At 44.4% G+C, this 15,995-nt stretch overlaps 1 protein-coding gene and 1 non-coding gene across 4 annotated transcripts in view; both read right to left on the bottom strand.

The window, feature by feature from the left end:
- Positions 1–14,915, bottom strand: part of DLGAP5 (DLG associated protein 5) — a 28,007-nt gene extending 13,092 nt beyond the window's left edge. The window contains exons 1-6 of one of the 3 annotated variants that reach the window (XM_053389927.1): positions 14,809–14,915; positions 11,280–11,522; positions 10,490–10,710; positions 8,773–8,853; positions 2,064–2,151; positions 1,549–1,653 (exon numbers count right to left, since the gene is read on the bottom strand). In XM_053389927.1, the coding sequence (XP_053245902.1) occupies positions 1,549–1,653; positions 2,064–2,151; positions 8,773–8,853; positions 10,490–10,710; positions 11,280–11,511 (727 nt within the window). In that variant the 5' untranslated portion in view covers positions 11,512–11,522; positions 14,809–14,915. Of the gene's footprint in view, positions 1–1,548; positions 1,654–2,063; positions 2,152–8,772; positions 8,854–10,489; positions 10,711–11,279; positions 11,523–14,804 lie in introns of all 3 variants that reach the window. The other 2 variants (XM_053390010.1, XM_053390105.1) reach the window with 2 other exon arrangements.
- On the bottom strand, positions 1,780–1,914 carry LOC128403075 (small Cajal body-specific RNA 14). Its single transcript, XR_008327859.1, has one exon. It is a non-coding gene; the product is annotated as a small Cajal body-specific RNA 14 (non-coding RNA).
- Positions 14,916–15,995: the final 1,080 nt, after the last annotated feature.

Genomic DNA, 15,995 nt, shown 5'->3' on the forward strand with positions numbered 1-15,995 from the left:
ACTTGTAGGGCAGGGCAGCCGGTAACTAGGAAGCATAACTTTCTCCCTTGAGTTACGTTTTCTGGTGCCCTGGCACAAGGGAGTGGTGGCAGCAACTACCCTTTTGATGCATTTTGTCCTATAAAAAGTATATGCTGCTGGCCGCCATTTCTCTGAACCTGACCCAGCTGGATGGTAAGGACAGATGAGGGAGGGGCGCGTGGCCGGAGCATTACTACAGCAGTAATATTTGAGAAGGACTCAGTGGTAGAGCATCTGCTTTGAACGCCGAAAGTCTAAGGTTTAATCCCTGGCATTTCCAGTTAGGACTGGGATAGAACCTTGTCTAAAGAAAGCTTAGAGCGCTGCTTCCAGTCAGTGTACAGAATATTGAGCTAGATGGACCAATGGCTGACTCAGTATGAGGCAGCTTCCTATGTGTGATAGGAATTTTATGGTCTTAGATATATGGTAATGCTCATAACCGCACATACATAGATCAGCACAGGAAGACCAACCTGGAACCATTTTGATTTCTGTGATGTATCTGAGGGGTGGTCTTAGGTTACACCCCTTCTGTGATGTATGGATAATGTTTCTGGGGGTGGTCTGGATCTAGAGGATGGGAATTTCAAAAGTCTTTATAAGTCCTTGCACAGCATTTTTGGGGGTCCTCCTCCTCCTTTCCGGCGAGTGAGGGGAGCACCATGTTGCAACAGATCAATAAAGATCAAGCTTACTAGCTGCTTTGCTTCTCAATATTCTCTGGTTGGCCTCTGTTATTCTCTCCTACCAATAGGGAACCTACGTAAGGACTCTATATGGGCTCTTGGATACCCCATAAGGGAAAAGGGCATATTTTTATTTACAAAAATGGTAAGGACAGGTGAGGGAGGGGCGCGTGGCCGGAGCATTAAAGGTACCCCTGCCCGTGCGGGCCAGTCTTGACAGACTCTAGGGTTGTGCGCTCATCTCACTCTATAGGCCGGGAGCCAGCGCTGTCCGCAGACACTTCCGGGTCACGTGGCCAGCGTGACGGAGCTACCCTGGCGAGGCAGAGCCGCACACGGAAACACCGTTTACCTTCCCGCTAGTAAGCGGTCCCTATTTATCTACTTGCACCCGGGGGTGCTTTCGAACTGCTAGGTTGGCAGGTGCTGGGACCGAGCAACGGGAGCGCACCCCGCCGCGGGGATTCGAACCGCCGACCATGCGATCGGCAAGTCCTAGGAGCTGAGGTTTTACCCACAGCGCCACCTGCGTCCCGGCCGGAGCATTACTACAGCATTAATATTTGAGAAGGGCTCAGTGGTAGAGCATCTGCTTTGCACACCGAAAGTCCAAGGTTTAATCCCTGGCATTTCCAGTTAGGGCTGGGATAGAACCTTGTCTAAAGAAATCTTAGAGTGCTGCTTCCAGTCAGTGTACAGAATATTGAGCTAGATGGACCAATGGCTGACTCAGTATGAGGCAGCTCAATTTGGGCCAAGAAGAAAATGCAGAGTTGTCGCTATATGCATTGCTTGACATTTCACTCCCCAATCCACAGCTATTTACTACCTCACTCACCTGCACTCACAGCGGGCCGAGATATCTGTGGTATTTTTGTCACGGCAGCAGCGGTGGCCCTTGTAGCTCTTCTAGCAGCAGTTGCGGAAGTTGAAGGCTGTATCCCTGAAGGTGGGGGAGAGAGAGAGAGAGAGGATGATGTGTACTCCTTAAAACATTTCACATTCTGGGTGCAAGACGTCGACAGCACAACCTACTCAGAATCAAGTCCTACTGCGTTTTAGCAGAGGCTGTACGTGGCATTAATTCACAGAAGACCTGATAACTGGACAGGACCTGCCGTGGGAGCCAATAGATTTCTGTACGTGGCTGTTGGGAGTCACACTCATACGATTAACAAATGCAACCAATTCCAACTGCAGCCACATTGCTTTGCATGCCCAGTAGTTCAATGGAAGACTTGAACTCAGAGCTCCAGGAGCAGTGCTTTAGCACTACGCTATCCAGAAACTCACGCGTATAGTAGCCCCAAAAGGTTTGGGGCAATCCTGCAGTGTTTGGATGACGATGCTTACCTTTCCTCTCTTTGGGGGGTTTGTCGACGTAGATCTGCCTCTGGTTATGCTGAGCTGTTTGCAGAGTGGAACCCTTGCTAGGTACCATCTATAGAGAGAAATAGAGTCAGGGTTTCATAAATACATAACTGTTACTGTGAGACACACACAGTTTACCAATAGACAATTGCCTCAGTTATATGAACCTTACATCTATTCTTGCAAATAAGCCCACTTGCAAATATTCTGGCCGAACATATATAGGTAGGTTAGGATTTACTTTGCTACGGACTTCCGGAGGCGGCGCAAAACCGTGATGGCGGACCTCTTCGAGCTCTGAAGAGGGGCACCGCAGAAAAGGGTTGCTCGCGACGGCGCAGCGGCAACCCATTAAGATAAACCACGGGCAGAGTGAGTCCGTGGCCGTGGGACCCGGCGGGCACCTGGAGCGACCCCGAAATCACAAAAGGAACCCCGTAAGGGGCTCCGGAGTGAAGGAGGGGGAGCGGTGCTGTGGGTTCATCGCTCTTTCTGCGGAGGCGAAGCCGCGCGGCTGTCACGGATGAGCGCTGACCTTTCTTCCAAGAAACATCGGGCTGAAACATCAAACCCGTGAGTAAGGACCTAAGATTTTACAAATTAAATCGGAAAATTTGGCTAAAAACGGGAGACGAGAAAGAGGAAGTCCGTCTTCCGACACTGCTTTCAAGATCAAAGCAGACGGTCTAAAGAGCGGAAAGCGCTGTGAACAGGGAAGCTTTGAAGCTTTAAATCGGGACTTTCGTGCACATTTGAATTTTACTGTTAAAGAATAAATACAGCATAAAATTGACCTGGAGCGGACACCCCAAGGGCAAGGGAAGACTCTAACCCCAAATTCCCGGGTGGCCGGGTAAAGTTGTTTAAACTGCGGAACTGTTGCAAGCTTCCAGATACTTTTGCAACTTTTGAGCTCATCTAGCTGAAGTGGATACAATTGCAGGCACCTTGCTGGAACTTTGTTATATATTGAAAAGGGCTCTGCAGGACTTTTCTTTTAGCATGCTGGAACTAATTTGCTTTTAAAATTGTTTTTAAAGTTGGAACAAAGAGACTTTAATTGTGGAAAGTTACCTTCTTCTTACTAAAACTTTGGTGGCACTCCCCCTAGAGGACATTGGGAATACAGAGGCCTGGGAAAGTTTTTTTTTGTTTACCTTCTCTCAATAGACTGTTTTTAATTCTGGACTTGCCTTTCCCATGGGATTACAACACTTGACCTTGAACGTTGACTGATGAGTGGCACAGGAAAGACAAGAGCAGCCAAAGCTAAGGAAGCTAAGGAGAAAGAGAAAGCAAAAAAGCAAGCACAGCTTTTGCAAACAACTTTAACTCAGGGACGTAGATTATCAGTTTCAGCTGTGCTTGCGACACAAAAAGTAGAAACCGAAAAGCCTGAAAAATCTGAAGAGGAAGATATGGCAGCAGGAGGAGCTGAGGCAGTACTGAAACAAGTTTTGGAACAACTGTCAGCAATAAATCAAAAAATTGATAACCAATCAACAAAAATTGACCAAGCAACATCCTCGATTCAGAAATTGACAGATCAGGTTTCCCAACATACTCAAGCAATTGAAAAATTGCAAGGAGCAACAGAAGAGAATCGTAAATTGGCAGGGGAAGCCGTTCAAATTGCAACATCAGCTAAAAAAGAAGTCGAGGAAGTTAAAGCGGAAGTCAAGCCTCTTCATAAACAGATAGGGGACCAACAAACCTATCTCTCGTTGGTGGAATTGAAAAATCGCGAGACCAACCTTAGACTAAGGGCAGTCCCAGAAATTGAACAAGAAGATTTGAAAGGACTTTTGACAACAGAGTTTACAAAGTTCTGGGACTTAAAAGAAGAAATTGATTTTAAAATTGTATCGGCTTTTCGGTTGGGAAGATTAGTAAGAAAAGATAGATCCAGAGACTGCTTAATAGCTTTGAGATCAAGGGAGGAGAGAGACAAAATACTAGGCCTACACTTCAAAAACTCAATTGTGATACAAGAGAAAAGGGTGGAAATTTATCGAGATATTCCTAAACAGTTATTGGACTTGAGAGCCACCTACTCAGATTTGGCTAAGTTACTGAGACTCAACACAATTCCTTATAGGTGGGAGTTCCCACAAGGGCTATCATTCACTTACAAACAGAAGAAGGTTAAAATAAGATCACCAGAGGACTTACAAAAGTTCCAGCACGACCACGGAGAAGACCTCCAAAAAGAAGCAGCAGCTAATTGGCCTATACCCAACCCAGGTGGAGCAATACCTGCACCTTCGGAACCAGAGGAGAAAGAAGATACACCGCTCTAGGTGTAGCAGAATAGTTCAGGATGTCTCTGCGGCTATTCAGTTGGAATATAAATGGCGGAAATTCCCCGGAGAAAAGAAGGAGGTTATTTCACATATTGAAGAAAGAACAATTGGATATTATTTGCCTACAAGAAACCCATGTGACCAGGCTCCACAGGAAGGTTTTGGTAAATAAAAGATTAGGCCAAGAATTTATTTCGTCTGACAAAGTAAAGAAAAGAGGAGTGGTGATCTATGCTAAGGAGAGCCTGATACCCAAATTTCTATTTAAGGATGAACAAGGAAGAATTTTGGCAATTGAAATTCAAACCCAAGGAGAAAAAATATTGATATTAGGAATTTATGCCCCAAATGACGGGAAATCAGAATTTTTCAAGAAGCTGCATGAGACGTTGCTGGACTATCTGGACTATGCTAACATCATAATGATGGGAGATATGAATGGAGTGGTGTCTACACATATGGATAAGTCTCACAACCAAAACTTAACATCTGATGGCAGACTGCCCAAAACTTTTTTCGAACTGACTGACAATCTGGATTTGATCGACATATGGAGGACAAAGAACCCCCTAGGTAAAGAAGGAACTTTTTTCTCTGAGGCCCACCTGTCTTGGTCAAGGATCGACCAAATCTGGACCTCCAGGGGGCTGGCACCCAAGACTAAAAAGGTGGAAATCTGCCCAAAAACATGCTCCGACCACAACGCCTTGAAAATAGAACTTAGATTAACTCAACCCGGTTCCTTCAGATGGAGAATGAATGACACACTACTAAGAGATCAAGAGATTGTGAAAAAGGCCCAAAAAACATTAAAGGACTATTTTGAGATAAATCTGAATACTACAGTTGAAAAAAGAACGATCTGGGACGCAAGTAAAGCTGTTATGAGAGGGTTTCTGATACAACAGAATTCAATCAAGAAAAAACTCTGGAACGGAAAGAAGGACAAAATATTGGAGAAAATACACCAAGGAGAAAAAAAACTGAGAACCAAACCAAAGTCCAAGGAGGTGCTGAGAGAAATTAAATTCCACCAAGCAGAATACTCAAAATTGATCAATCAGGAGATTGAATGGAAAATAAAACAGATGAAGCAAAGATCTTTTGAATCAGCAAATAAATGTGGAAAGCTGCTAGCTTGGCAGCTGAAAAAAAGACAAAAGCTAAACACGATAACAAATTTAGAGATTGATGGAAGGACCGTACAGAAACCAGAAGAAATTAGGAGGTGCTTCCACAGATACTTCAAAGAACTGTATGCACAGGGGCCCCAGAAAGAATCAGAGATAGATCAATTTTTAAAGACAAATGGACTATCAAAAATAACTCAAGATAAAAGATCAATCTTGAACTCTATAATAACCACACAGGAAATTGAAGGTGCCATTCAGAATATGCAACTAGGCAAATCCCCAGGCCCGGATGGACTTACCTCCAAATATTACAAGGTTCTGAAGGACTATTTGATACAACCTTTGTTGGAGGTATGTAACCAGATTATGGATGGGAAGAGGGCACCAGAAACGTGGAAAGAAGCCTTCATCACATTGATACCTAAGTCAGAATCTGAAAAGACTCAGCTTAAAAACTACCGTCCCATCTCACTCCTAAATGTGGATTACAAAATATTTGCAGACATTTTGGCAAATAGACTTAAAAAAGTCTTAAATGAAGTAATTCATAAAGACCAAGCTGGCTTTCTCCCTGGTAGACATTTATATGAGAACACTAGAAACATCATTGACATTTTAGAACTTTTGCAGATTAACAGGAACACAAGGGCGGTGTTAATCTTTATTGATGCGGAGAAAGCATTTGACAATATATCTTGGATGTTTATGAAGAAGAACTTGGAGGGGATGGGAGTGGGACGGGGGTTTGAGAATGGATTACATGCAATCTATTCAGAACAAAAAGCTAAATTAATAGTGAACAATGTGGTGACGGAGGAATTTAAAATTGAAAAAGGGACACGACAAGGGTGCCCTCTATCCCCTCTGTTATTTATTTCAGTCCTGGAGGTGCTATTGAATATGATCAGAGAGGACCGGTTGGTACAAGGGATAGAGGTCGGAGTGAAACAATATAAACTGAAAGCTTTTGCAGATGACCTAGTTTTGACACTGCAGGAGCCAGAATCCAGTACAAAAAGAGTTCTCGAACTTATATCTGAATTTGGTCGGGTGGCGGGATTTAGGTTGAATAAACAAAAAACTAAGGTTCTGACCAAAAATTTAACAATTACAGAAACAGAGGGGTTTCAGAGAGAAACAGAACTGAATGTGGTTAAAAAAGTGAAATACCTTGGGATCTATTTGTCCTCCAAGAATTTGAATTTATTTAAGGATAATTATGAGAAATGTTGGTTGGAAGTTAAAAAGGATTTAGAAATTTGGTCAAGATTGAAACTTTCCTTGTTGGGAAGAATTGCAGCTATAAAAATGAATGTGTTGCCGAAAATGTTATTTTTGTTTCAAACCTTACAGATCGTGGACAGAGTGGATTGCTTTGGAAAATGGCAGAAGGATATATCTAGATTTATCTGGCAGGGCAAAAAGCCCCGAATAAAGTTTAAAATATTAACAGATTCGAAAGAAAGAGGGGGGTTTGCCCTGCCGGACTTGAGGTTGTATTATGAAGCTGCAGCCTTCTGCTGGCTGAAAGATTGGTTTTTGTTGGAAAACACCGATGTCCTAGATCTGGAAGGTTTTAATAATGCTTTTGGATGGCACGCATACCTATGGTACGACAAGGTTAAAGCACATAAATTGTTTAAAAGCCACATTGTCAGAAAAGCAATTTTTGCAGTCTGGATGAAATATAAAGACTTACTAGAGAGTAAAACTCCGAGGTGGCTATCACCAGTGGAGGCCAAGGCCCGAAAAAGACCCAATATGGAGGCCTATTGGCCGAAATATTGGGAATTGACTGAAAAAATTGGAGACAATTGGAAGTTGCAGAGCCAGGACAAACTAAAAAATAAGGTGCGAGACTGGCTACATTATGCTCAAATTCAAGAGGTTTTCAAAATGGACAAAAAAGTTGGTTTCCAGGTGGAAAAGTCGAAACTAGAGACAGAATTGTTAGAACCAAAGACAAAGCTGCTATCTAGAATGTATAACTTGCTGCTTATGTGGAATTTACAGGATGAGACAGTTAAATCTGCTATGATTAAATGGGCACAGGATGTTGGACACAACATTATGTTTGAAGACTGGGAAAGGTTATGGAACACCGGAATGAAATTCACGGCCAGTACGGCCTTGAAGGAAAACATTATGAAAATGATATACCGGTGGTACATGACCCCAGTCAAGTTAGCTAAGATACATCACCTGTCTGACAATAAATGTTGGAAGTGTAAGGAAGCAGAGGGGACTTTCTTTCACCTCTGGTGGACATGCCCAAAGGTTAAGGCTTTCTGGGAAATGATTTACAATGAGTTGAAAAAGGTATTTAGGTATACCTTTCCCAAGAAACCAGAGGCCTTCCTGTTGGGCATGGTAGACCAGAAAGTGTTAAAGAAGGACAGAACTTTGTTTATGTATGCTAGTACAGCAGCAAGAATACTCATCGCAAAGAACTGGAAGACACAAGATTTACCCACGCTGGAGGAATGGCAGACGCAGTTGATGGACTACATGGAGATAGCTGAACTGACCGGCAGAATCCGAGATTTGGATGTAGAAACAATTGAGGTGGACTGGAAAAAGTTTAAAGACTACTTGCAAAAGTATTACAAACTGTATGAATTTTAAGACGGTGCATGATTTGAAAATGATACGCTTTAGCAATTATGATTAAGTAAATAGTAAACTAAGTGATAAAAGAGAAAAGGAGATAATATGAAATTGAACATGTTACGTTTATTTTAAAGGTATAAAAATTCTGATATAATACATTGAATATAGATACATAACATGCAAAAGTTACAATAAGGTATGACATAAGGTAACAAATTGCTGACATTGTTAATATAAAGAACGCAGAATCGGAAGGGGTGGGGAAGTCCAATTTGGGATTTTTGTTAAAAAAAAAAAATGGTTTCTTGTAAACTCCTTGTTTGTAATGTATAAAATTTGGAAAGAAACGTAATAAAAAATATTATAAAAAAAAAAAAAAGGATTTACTTTGCTACTATTAAATTTTTATAAGGGCTCAAATTAACATAAAACATTTGCAAAGCTACAAACTTTTTGAGTTGGCTATAACCCTTAATTTCAAGCTGCAAACACATAACACACAAACCTAACCCCATATGCAGAAATAAATAAATAACAGCAACAATAAAGACTACCTACCCCTGGTTTATTACCAAGCTGCGATAGTTCTAGCAGCTCATTTTTCTGTACAAACCACATGTAAAAGAATAAAAATGTAAGACAAACCACGGATTGCGGTGGTCTAGCTGGTGGTCTGATTGATTCTTGCAGTTGGTTCTTCACCTTTGACCTTGTTAACCGCGTTTCCTAGGAATACCCAACAGAAAGAGTTAGCACACATCACCCCCAGAAACACACATTTCCTATTAAATTTTTAACCAATAAACAATTTTTTTTAAAAAAGAACACCCCTGTATTTGCACCTCCTAACCAGAGTAGCCAACCATATGAAAGGATGGCCAGGCTGTCCAAAATCCGTGACCATAATCAGGTATCCTGACAGACATGAAAAAAGCAACACTCTCAAATTTTTGTGACAGACCACCGCCTTCTATGATGTATGCATGATGCTTTTAGGGTGGTCTCTACTGAAGGGGTTGGACAATTTCAAATGTCTTTAAAGGTTCCTGCACACTTTATTCTTGGTCTCTCTTACCTCCTTACCAGGAGGGGTGGGAACTTTGTTGGAACAGAAAAATAAAGACTTGCCTTGCTTTCACTGCATCTTGCCTCCATCCATTTGTCTCTGATGGATTATGGACTTAGGGGACTCAGCACCTTGGGGAGTTGGGCAGCAAAAGTCACCCCCCCCCCATTTTTCTATAACATACCTATCAGCATACCTCTGTGACCAGCAAACCCCAGGGCAAACCCCATGCTCAAATTTGTTCTTACAAGGTACATTTATCTACTTTGAGGTGAAAACCTGTGTACATAGTACCGTTTACCCTACACCCAGTGCGCTCAAACTGCCGGTTTGGGAAGTGGTATACACACAATGTTAGCTACACTCCAGATCTATCCTGTCATTTCCTTTGAAATATTGTGCTTTGATGCATTCCCCCTCCCCCTAAAAAAACACCAGTTTTCAAACTGAAAGAATGGCCTAGTTGTGCTTAAAGCCAGTAATGTGTGCACAGCCTAGTTGTGCTTAAAGCCAGTAATGTGTGCACAAGTAACATTAGAAGGTTGCATGCATATCTTATTCTTCCCCTGATGGAAGTGCTTGAGTGGTTGAAATGAGAACTTATGTACTTCCCTTATCCTGCTTCAGGGGACAATCTTATTCAAAACAAGCTACCCTGCTCTGAAGGCCCTTGACTTTAATAATGGAATTGTCAGCACCACAATTACACATAAAAAGGTAAAGGTACCCCTGCCCGTACGGGCTAGTCTTGCCAGACTCTAGGGTTGTGCACTCATCTCACTCTATAGGCCGGGAGCCAGCGCTGTCCACAGACACTTCCAGGTCACGTGGCCAGCGTGACAAGCTGCATCTGGCGAGCCAGCGCAGCACACGGAACGCCGTTTACCTTCCCGCTGGTAAGCAGTCCCTATTTATCTACTTGCACTTAGGGGTGCTTTCGAACTGCTAGGTTGGCAGGCGCTGGGACCAAACGACGGGAGCGCACCCCGCCGCGGGGATTCGAACCGCCGACCATGTGATCGGCAAGTCCTAGGCGCTGAGGTTTTACCCACAGCGCCACCCGCGTCAACAATTACACATAACAGACATCAATTATTGGAGTGCCCATTGTGAATCAAGCTGATTCCTTCCTTCCTTAACCACTACCCACCAATCCTGTTTTTCTGGTCCACATAAGGCATACCGCCCCTCCAAAATCAGAACCTATTTCAAACCATAATATTCAACTCTGGTTTGGACAAACTAGGACAACCCAACAACATGGAAAAGAAAGACAGGAGAGTTAAGTACACGTACCACACTTGCTGCTTTTGTTACAGTCTCCCTTGGCTTGCTGAGCACCGGTATACTTGATGGTTTTGAAAGGAAGCCAGGTGCCTCTGGTTTGAATTGCCCACATTTAAATATGGGCTTTCTCTGCTCTTTTAACTTCCGTAGTTCTTTCTCAGCTTTGTAACGCTGTAGCATTTCCAAACGCTCCTGTTCGCGAGACTTAGCTGAAACACTTGATTTCTGGCCTACATGGGAAGCAAAAATAACTTTAGATCCCATCAGAATAACTTCAGAGGAATTAACAGTCTAATCACATCTGTGTTTACATCAAAACATCTCACAGATTTCAATATGATTTACTTCCAAAAGGGACCTAAATTGGAGACAGCCATACTCATCTACCTATCCACTATTACCCCGAGGTCTCATTCCTGGTCATTCGTTGTCATTTCAGTCCAGAGGATTAAATATGCAAAATTATCTGCCACTACATGAATCACTTTACACTTGTTTACATTGAATTGCACCTGCCATTTTACTGCCTGTTCGCCCACTTTCAAGAGATCTTTTTGGAGCTCTTCACAATCTTTTTCTTTTAACCACTCTGATAAATAATCTACTATCATCAGCAAATGAGCCTCTCCCACTTCACCTCAACATCTTAACATTTGGGTGCCTTAGGAATTCTGGGGTGGGTGACGTCTGAACTTGGTCATTTATCAGTTTTTTGTTTTGTTAATAAGGCCTCTGTAGCACATTAACTTTGTAGACAGAGTCTAAAAATGTCAAACACGAGTTGCAAGTCTTTACTTACTTGGCTTTGTGCTGCTCCTTAGGAAGTATCCTTCACCTGACTCCTCCAGCAGTGAAGGCTCACCATTTCTTGATGCCTGTGTGTTGACATCAATGAGTCCAAACTGCCTGCCTTTATTAAATTCCTTGTGTCTGCTCTCCTTTTGGGAAATGGACTTTCGGTGGGCAAGTTTTGTCTTCAAGGCCTCCGTACTTAGGTCCTTTTTGTACCGAGCAGCAAAAGTGGCAGCCATCTTGCTGTTTTCTAGATGCAAAGTGAGAAAGATTATAGGCTATGGATGCCTGCCCTTTTGTGGCACCCTACTTGCACAACAGTAGTGATGTATGGAAGTGAGAGGGCTGAAGAAGGCTGATCGCCGAAGAATTGATACTTTTGAATTCTGGTGCTGGAGGAGACTCATGAGAGTCCCATGGACTGCAAGAAGATCAAACCTCTCCATTCTGAAGGAAATCAGCCCTGAGTGCTCACTGGAAGGACAGATCCTGAAGCTGAGGCTCCAAGACTTTGGCCACCTCATGAGAAGAGAAGACTCCCTGGAAAAGACCCTGACATTGGGAAAGATGGAGGGCACAAGGAGAAGGGGATGACAGAGGACGAGATGGTTGGACAGTGTTCTTGAACCTACCAGCATGAGTTTGACCAAACTGCGGAAGGCAGGGGAAGACAGGAGTGCCTGGCGTGCTCTGGTCCATGGGGTCACAAAGAGTCGGACACGACTAAACAACAACAACATATATAGGGTGCCTACATTCTGCATGGTTGCATGGCGATTACTTTGATAAAATACATATTTTGTTATGTGCAAATGGCTTGAGACACCTATTAGGTCCATAAGTTACCATATAGCATATATTCAACACAAAAACAGGGATAATTTGTTGTTGACAAAGGACAGCTGGAGATATAAAGGGCCCCATTACCTTCAGTAGCTTAGGGCCCTAATCCAGCCCTGCCCCAGACATCCCATTAACAGTGGGGTTTTTAATTTTTACTAATTTAAAAGCTGATATCATCAAGTAAAGATTCCAAGTAATATCAGGAATAACTTGAAGATAGTAGGAGCTGTTTGACTGGAAAAGAGGTGGTGGACTCCCCTTCTTTGGAGGTTTTTAAGCAGAGGTTGGGTGGCCACACTTGCACAACAGACTTCTGCCTATGCAAACAGGACCTCCCATGTGCAGATACACACTTCCCAGGTGTCTCCAAGATCTGCTTGGCAGGCAGAGTTGGAAGACCCTCTGGAGAAGTTTGGGGTGGGATGCTCATGGGGCTGGCAGGGAGAAGACAGGAAAGCAAAGTCTGTCACATCTGCTGCCAGGACAAAGATCTTGCCCTAGAGGTTTTTTGGACTGCCTTCCAGTTCACTTACATTGACAAGCTACTTGCTTTGATGCGAACATAGGTAAATGGTATTGCAACAAAACACTGTTTAAAAGTACTATAGGACCTACCCACATGAGGCTGACCCAAACGTACACTAACACTATGCAGTAGAACCAAAGAACATTAGCCCATCTCTCTCCCCTCCCTTTTCCTCCAACTACATGATGTCTATGACAACAGTGCCTCATACTGAACGAACTGTGAAAAAGACCACAGATTGAAAATGAACACGCAAAGTGTACATGTTTGTTACTTTCCATGAAAGATTTTCTTCTGTTACAAAGGAAACTTCAAAAAATGAAGCTGAGTCAGACATTTCCCCCCCCCCCCCGCCCTGTTAGTTTAATGTACTGCCTGCTTTAGGATATCAGCCCTGAGTGCTCACTGGAAGGACAGATCCTGAAGCTGAGGCTCCAAGACTTTGGCCACCTCATGAGAAGAGAAGACTCCCTGGAAAAGACCCTGATGTTGGGAAAGATGGAGGGCACAAGGAGAAGGGGACGACAGAGGACAAGATGGTTGGACAGTGTTCTCGAAGCTACCAGCATGAGTTTGACCTCGAAGCTGCGGGAGGCAGTGGAAGAGAGGAGTGCCCGGCGTGCTCTGGTCCATGGGGTCACGAAGAGTCGGACATGACTAAACAACAACAACAACTGCCTGCTTTGCCTGCAATAGGAGTCTTGTATAGCTCAATATACAAGAAGAGCCTAGTCCAGCATCCAGTTCTCACAGGGGACAATGAGGTGCCCCAATGGAGAACCCTTAAGCAGGATTTGAGCGCAACAGCACCTTTCCCCACTTGCAATTCCTTGTAAATCGACCAGACAGAAAAAACTACAACATCCCTGCACGCAGAGGAAGTGGCTACTTGAGGATGTGCAATCAGGAAGAATGTAATGCTACGAAACAGCATCTTGATGCAGGGGTCAGCAAACTTTTCCAGCAGGGGGCTGGTCCACTGTCCCTCAGACCTTGTGGGGTGCCAGAGTATAGTTTGAAAAAAAGATGAACGAATTCCTATGCCCCACAAATAACCCAGAGATACATTTTAAATAAAAGGACACATTCTACTCATGTAAAAACACGCTGATTCCTGGACTGTCCGCGGGCCGGATTTAGAAGGCGACTGGGCCAGATCTGGCCCCTAGTTTGTCTAACCATTTCCTGAGATATCTGGATGAGGGGTGGTTTGCAAATTTAACACATAGTAGTACGTTCCCTATGTATGAAGCTGGACCATAAAGAAGGCTGATCGCCAAAGAATGGATGCTTTTGAATTCTGGTGCTGGAGGAGACCCTTGAGAGTCCCACGGACTGCAAGAAGATCAAACCTCTCCATTCTGAAGGAAATCAGCCCTGAGTGCTCACTGGAAGGACAGATCCTGAAGCTGAGGCTCCAAGACTTTGGCCACCTCATGAGAAGAGAAGACTCCCTGGAAAAGACCCTGATGTTGGGAAAGATGGAGGGCACAAGGAGAAGGGGACGACAGAGGACGAGATGGTTGGACAGTGTTCTTGAAGATACCAACATGAGTCTGACCAAACTGCGGGAGGCAGTGGAAGACAGGAGGGCCTGGCGTGCTCTGGTCCAGGGGGTCACGAAGAGTTGGACACGACTAAACAACAACAAGTTCCCTGCTGCAGGATCAGGCCAAAGGGGGCCCAGCATCCAGGTCTCACAGTGGCCGACCAGGTACCCCAGCTGGGAATCCCATTTGTGGTTCCCAGCAACCGGCACCCAGAAGCATTTGCTGCCTCCCAGCTGCGGAGGCAGAGCAGAACCCTTCATGGCCATTGACTCCAATGGGTCTACTCCGAGAAGGACTGGCATCGCAGGCCACCTAATATCCCGGAATTATTCAGAGGACAGCGCGCTCGTTGGAGAGCAGCCGCGATTGATGCCTCCGCGAATCTTCCCAATCCTCACTGTGAAAGCCGTCCACAAGCGGCTATCTTGTGGCAGGGAGTTCCGCAGACCCGCTCCGCGAAGGAGGACTAGCGTTCGGCCGAAGTTTCCCCCACTCATAAGACGACGAACGAACCGCCGAGCGACCGGTCCTCCACCCCCTCAGCCCCTTCTTTCACCCGCACCCCCCCCCCAATTTATGGGGCCTTCTCCTTCCCCACGGCCGCCCGCTCAACTCACCAAACGCGGCCTCCCCGCTCCAGCGTCGACCCCCCAACCGCCTCTCGGCTCTCCTCAGATTCAAATATTATAGTCCCCGCCGCTGATTGGTCGTCGGCGTCGGAATGCAGGTTGCCCATTGGCTGCTTTGCTCACCAATTGGAGGCTCGCTTGCTCAAGCGCGCTTTGGTGGGGGTGGAAACAACAGCGTCGGCCCCGCCTTCTTCTTTCGGGCCGCGTCTCTCTTTTCCACGCCCTCCGCCGCACTTCAAGGCCACTGATTGGCCCGAAGTGGAGAATTCCGTCACTCGCTCTTTCATTGGCTCCGAAGCGGATAATTCAGTCACTCGTTCTTTCATTGGCTGGCTTCTTCCTTTCAGAGAGCCGCTGGCATAGAGGTAGGTAAATTACAGAGGCGCACGCCTATTAGGTACTGGCGGGACTCGATGCTCCTCTTGGAAACTACAGGAATTCGATTTTTTATTTTTTTAAACGTAGCTTTTACTGCAACCGGCAAGCAAGCAACAGAATTTCTGTTATGTGTTGTTGTTTTTTCCAAACCAGGTCTTATTTATTTAATGTGAAAAGAGACAAACATTGGTTCTATTTTTTAAAGAATTTTAAATTGTAGAATAATAGAACTGTAGAACCGGAATGGGCACCAAGGGTCATCTAGTCCAACCCCGTGCAATAAGAACCCATGCAGGAATCAGATGTGACAAATGGCCACCCAACCTCTGCTTAAAAACCTCCAAGGAAGGAGAGTCCACCACCTCTTTTCCAGCTCTTACTATAATCAAGTTATTCCTGATATTACTTGGAATCTTTACTTGATATCAGCTTTTAAATTATTCAGTAAAAATTAAAAACCCCACTGTAAATGGGATGTCTGGGGCAGGGCCAGATTTAGGCCCTAAGCTACTGAAGGTAATGGGGCCCTTTATATCTCCAGCTGTCCTTTGTCAACAACAAATTGTCATCATTTTCTGTGTTGAATATATGCTATATGGTAATTTATCGACCTAATAGGTATCTCAAGCCATTTGCACATGTTGCCAGGCAACCAGTCCATGCAGAATGTGGGCACCCTATACAGTCATACCTTGAGTTACAGCTGCTTCAGGTTGTGTTTTTTCGGGTTGCGGACTGCCGAAATCTAGAAGTACCGGAACAGGTTACTTCTGAGTTTCGGCAGTTGCGCATGCGCA

The sequence above is a fragment of the Podarcis raffonei genome, chromosome 1, assembly GCF_027172205.1.
Source record: "Podarcis raffonei isolate rPodRaf1 chromosome 1, rPodRaf1.pri, whole genome shotgun sequence".
Classification (NCBI taxonomy): Eukaryota; Metazoa; Chordata; class Lepidosauria; order Squamata; family Lacertidae; genus Podarcis; species Podarcis raffonei.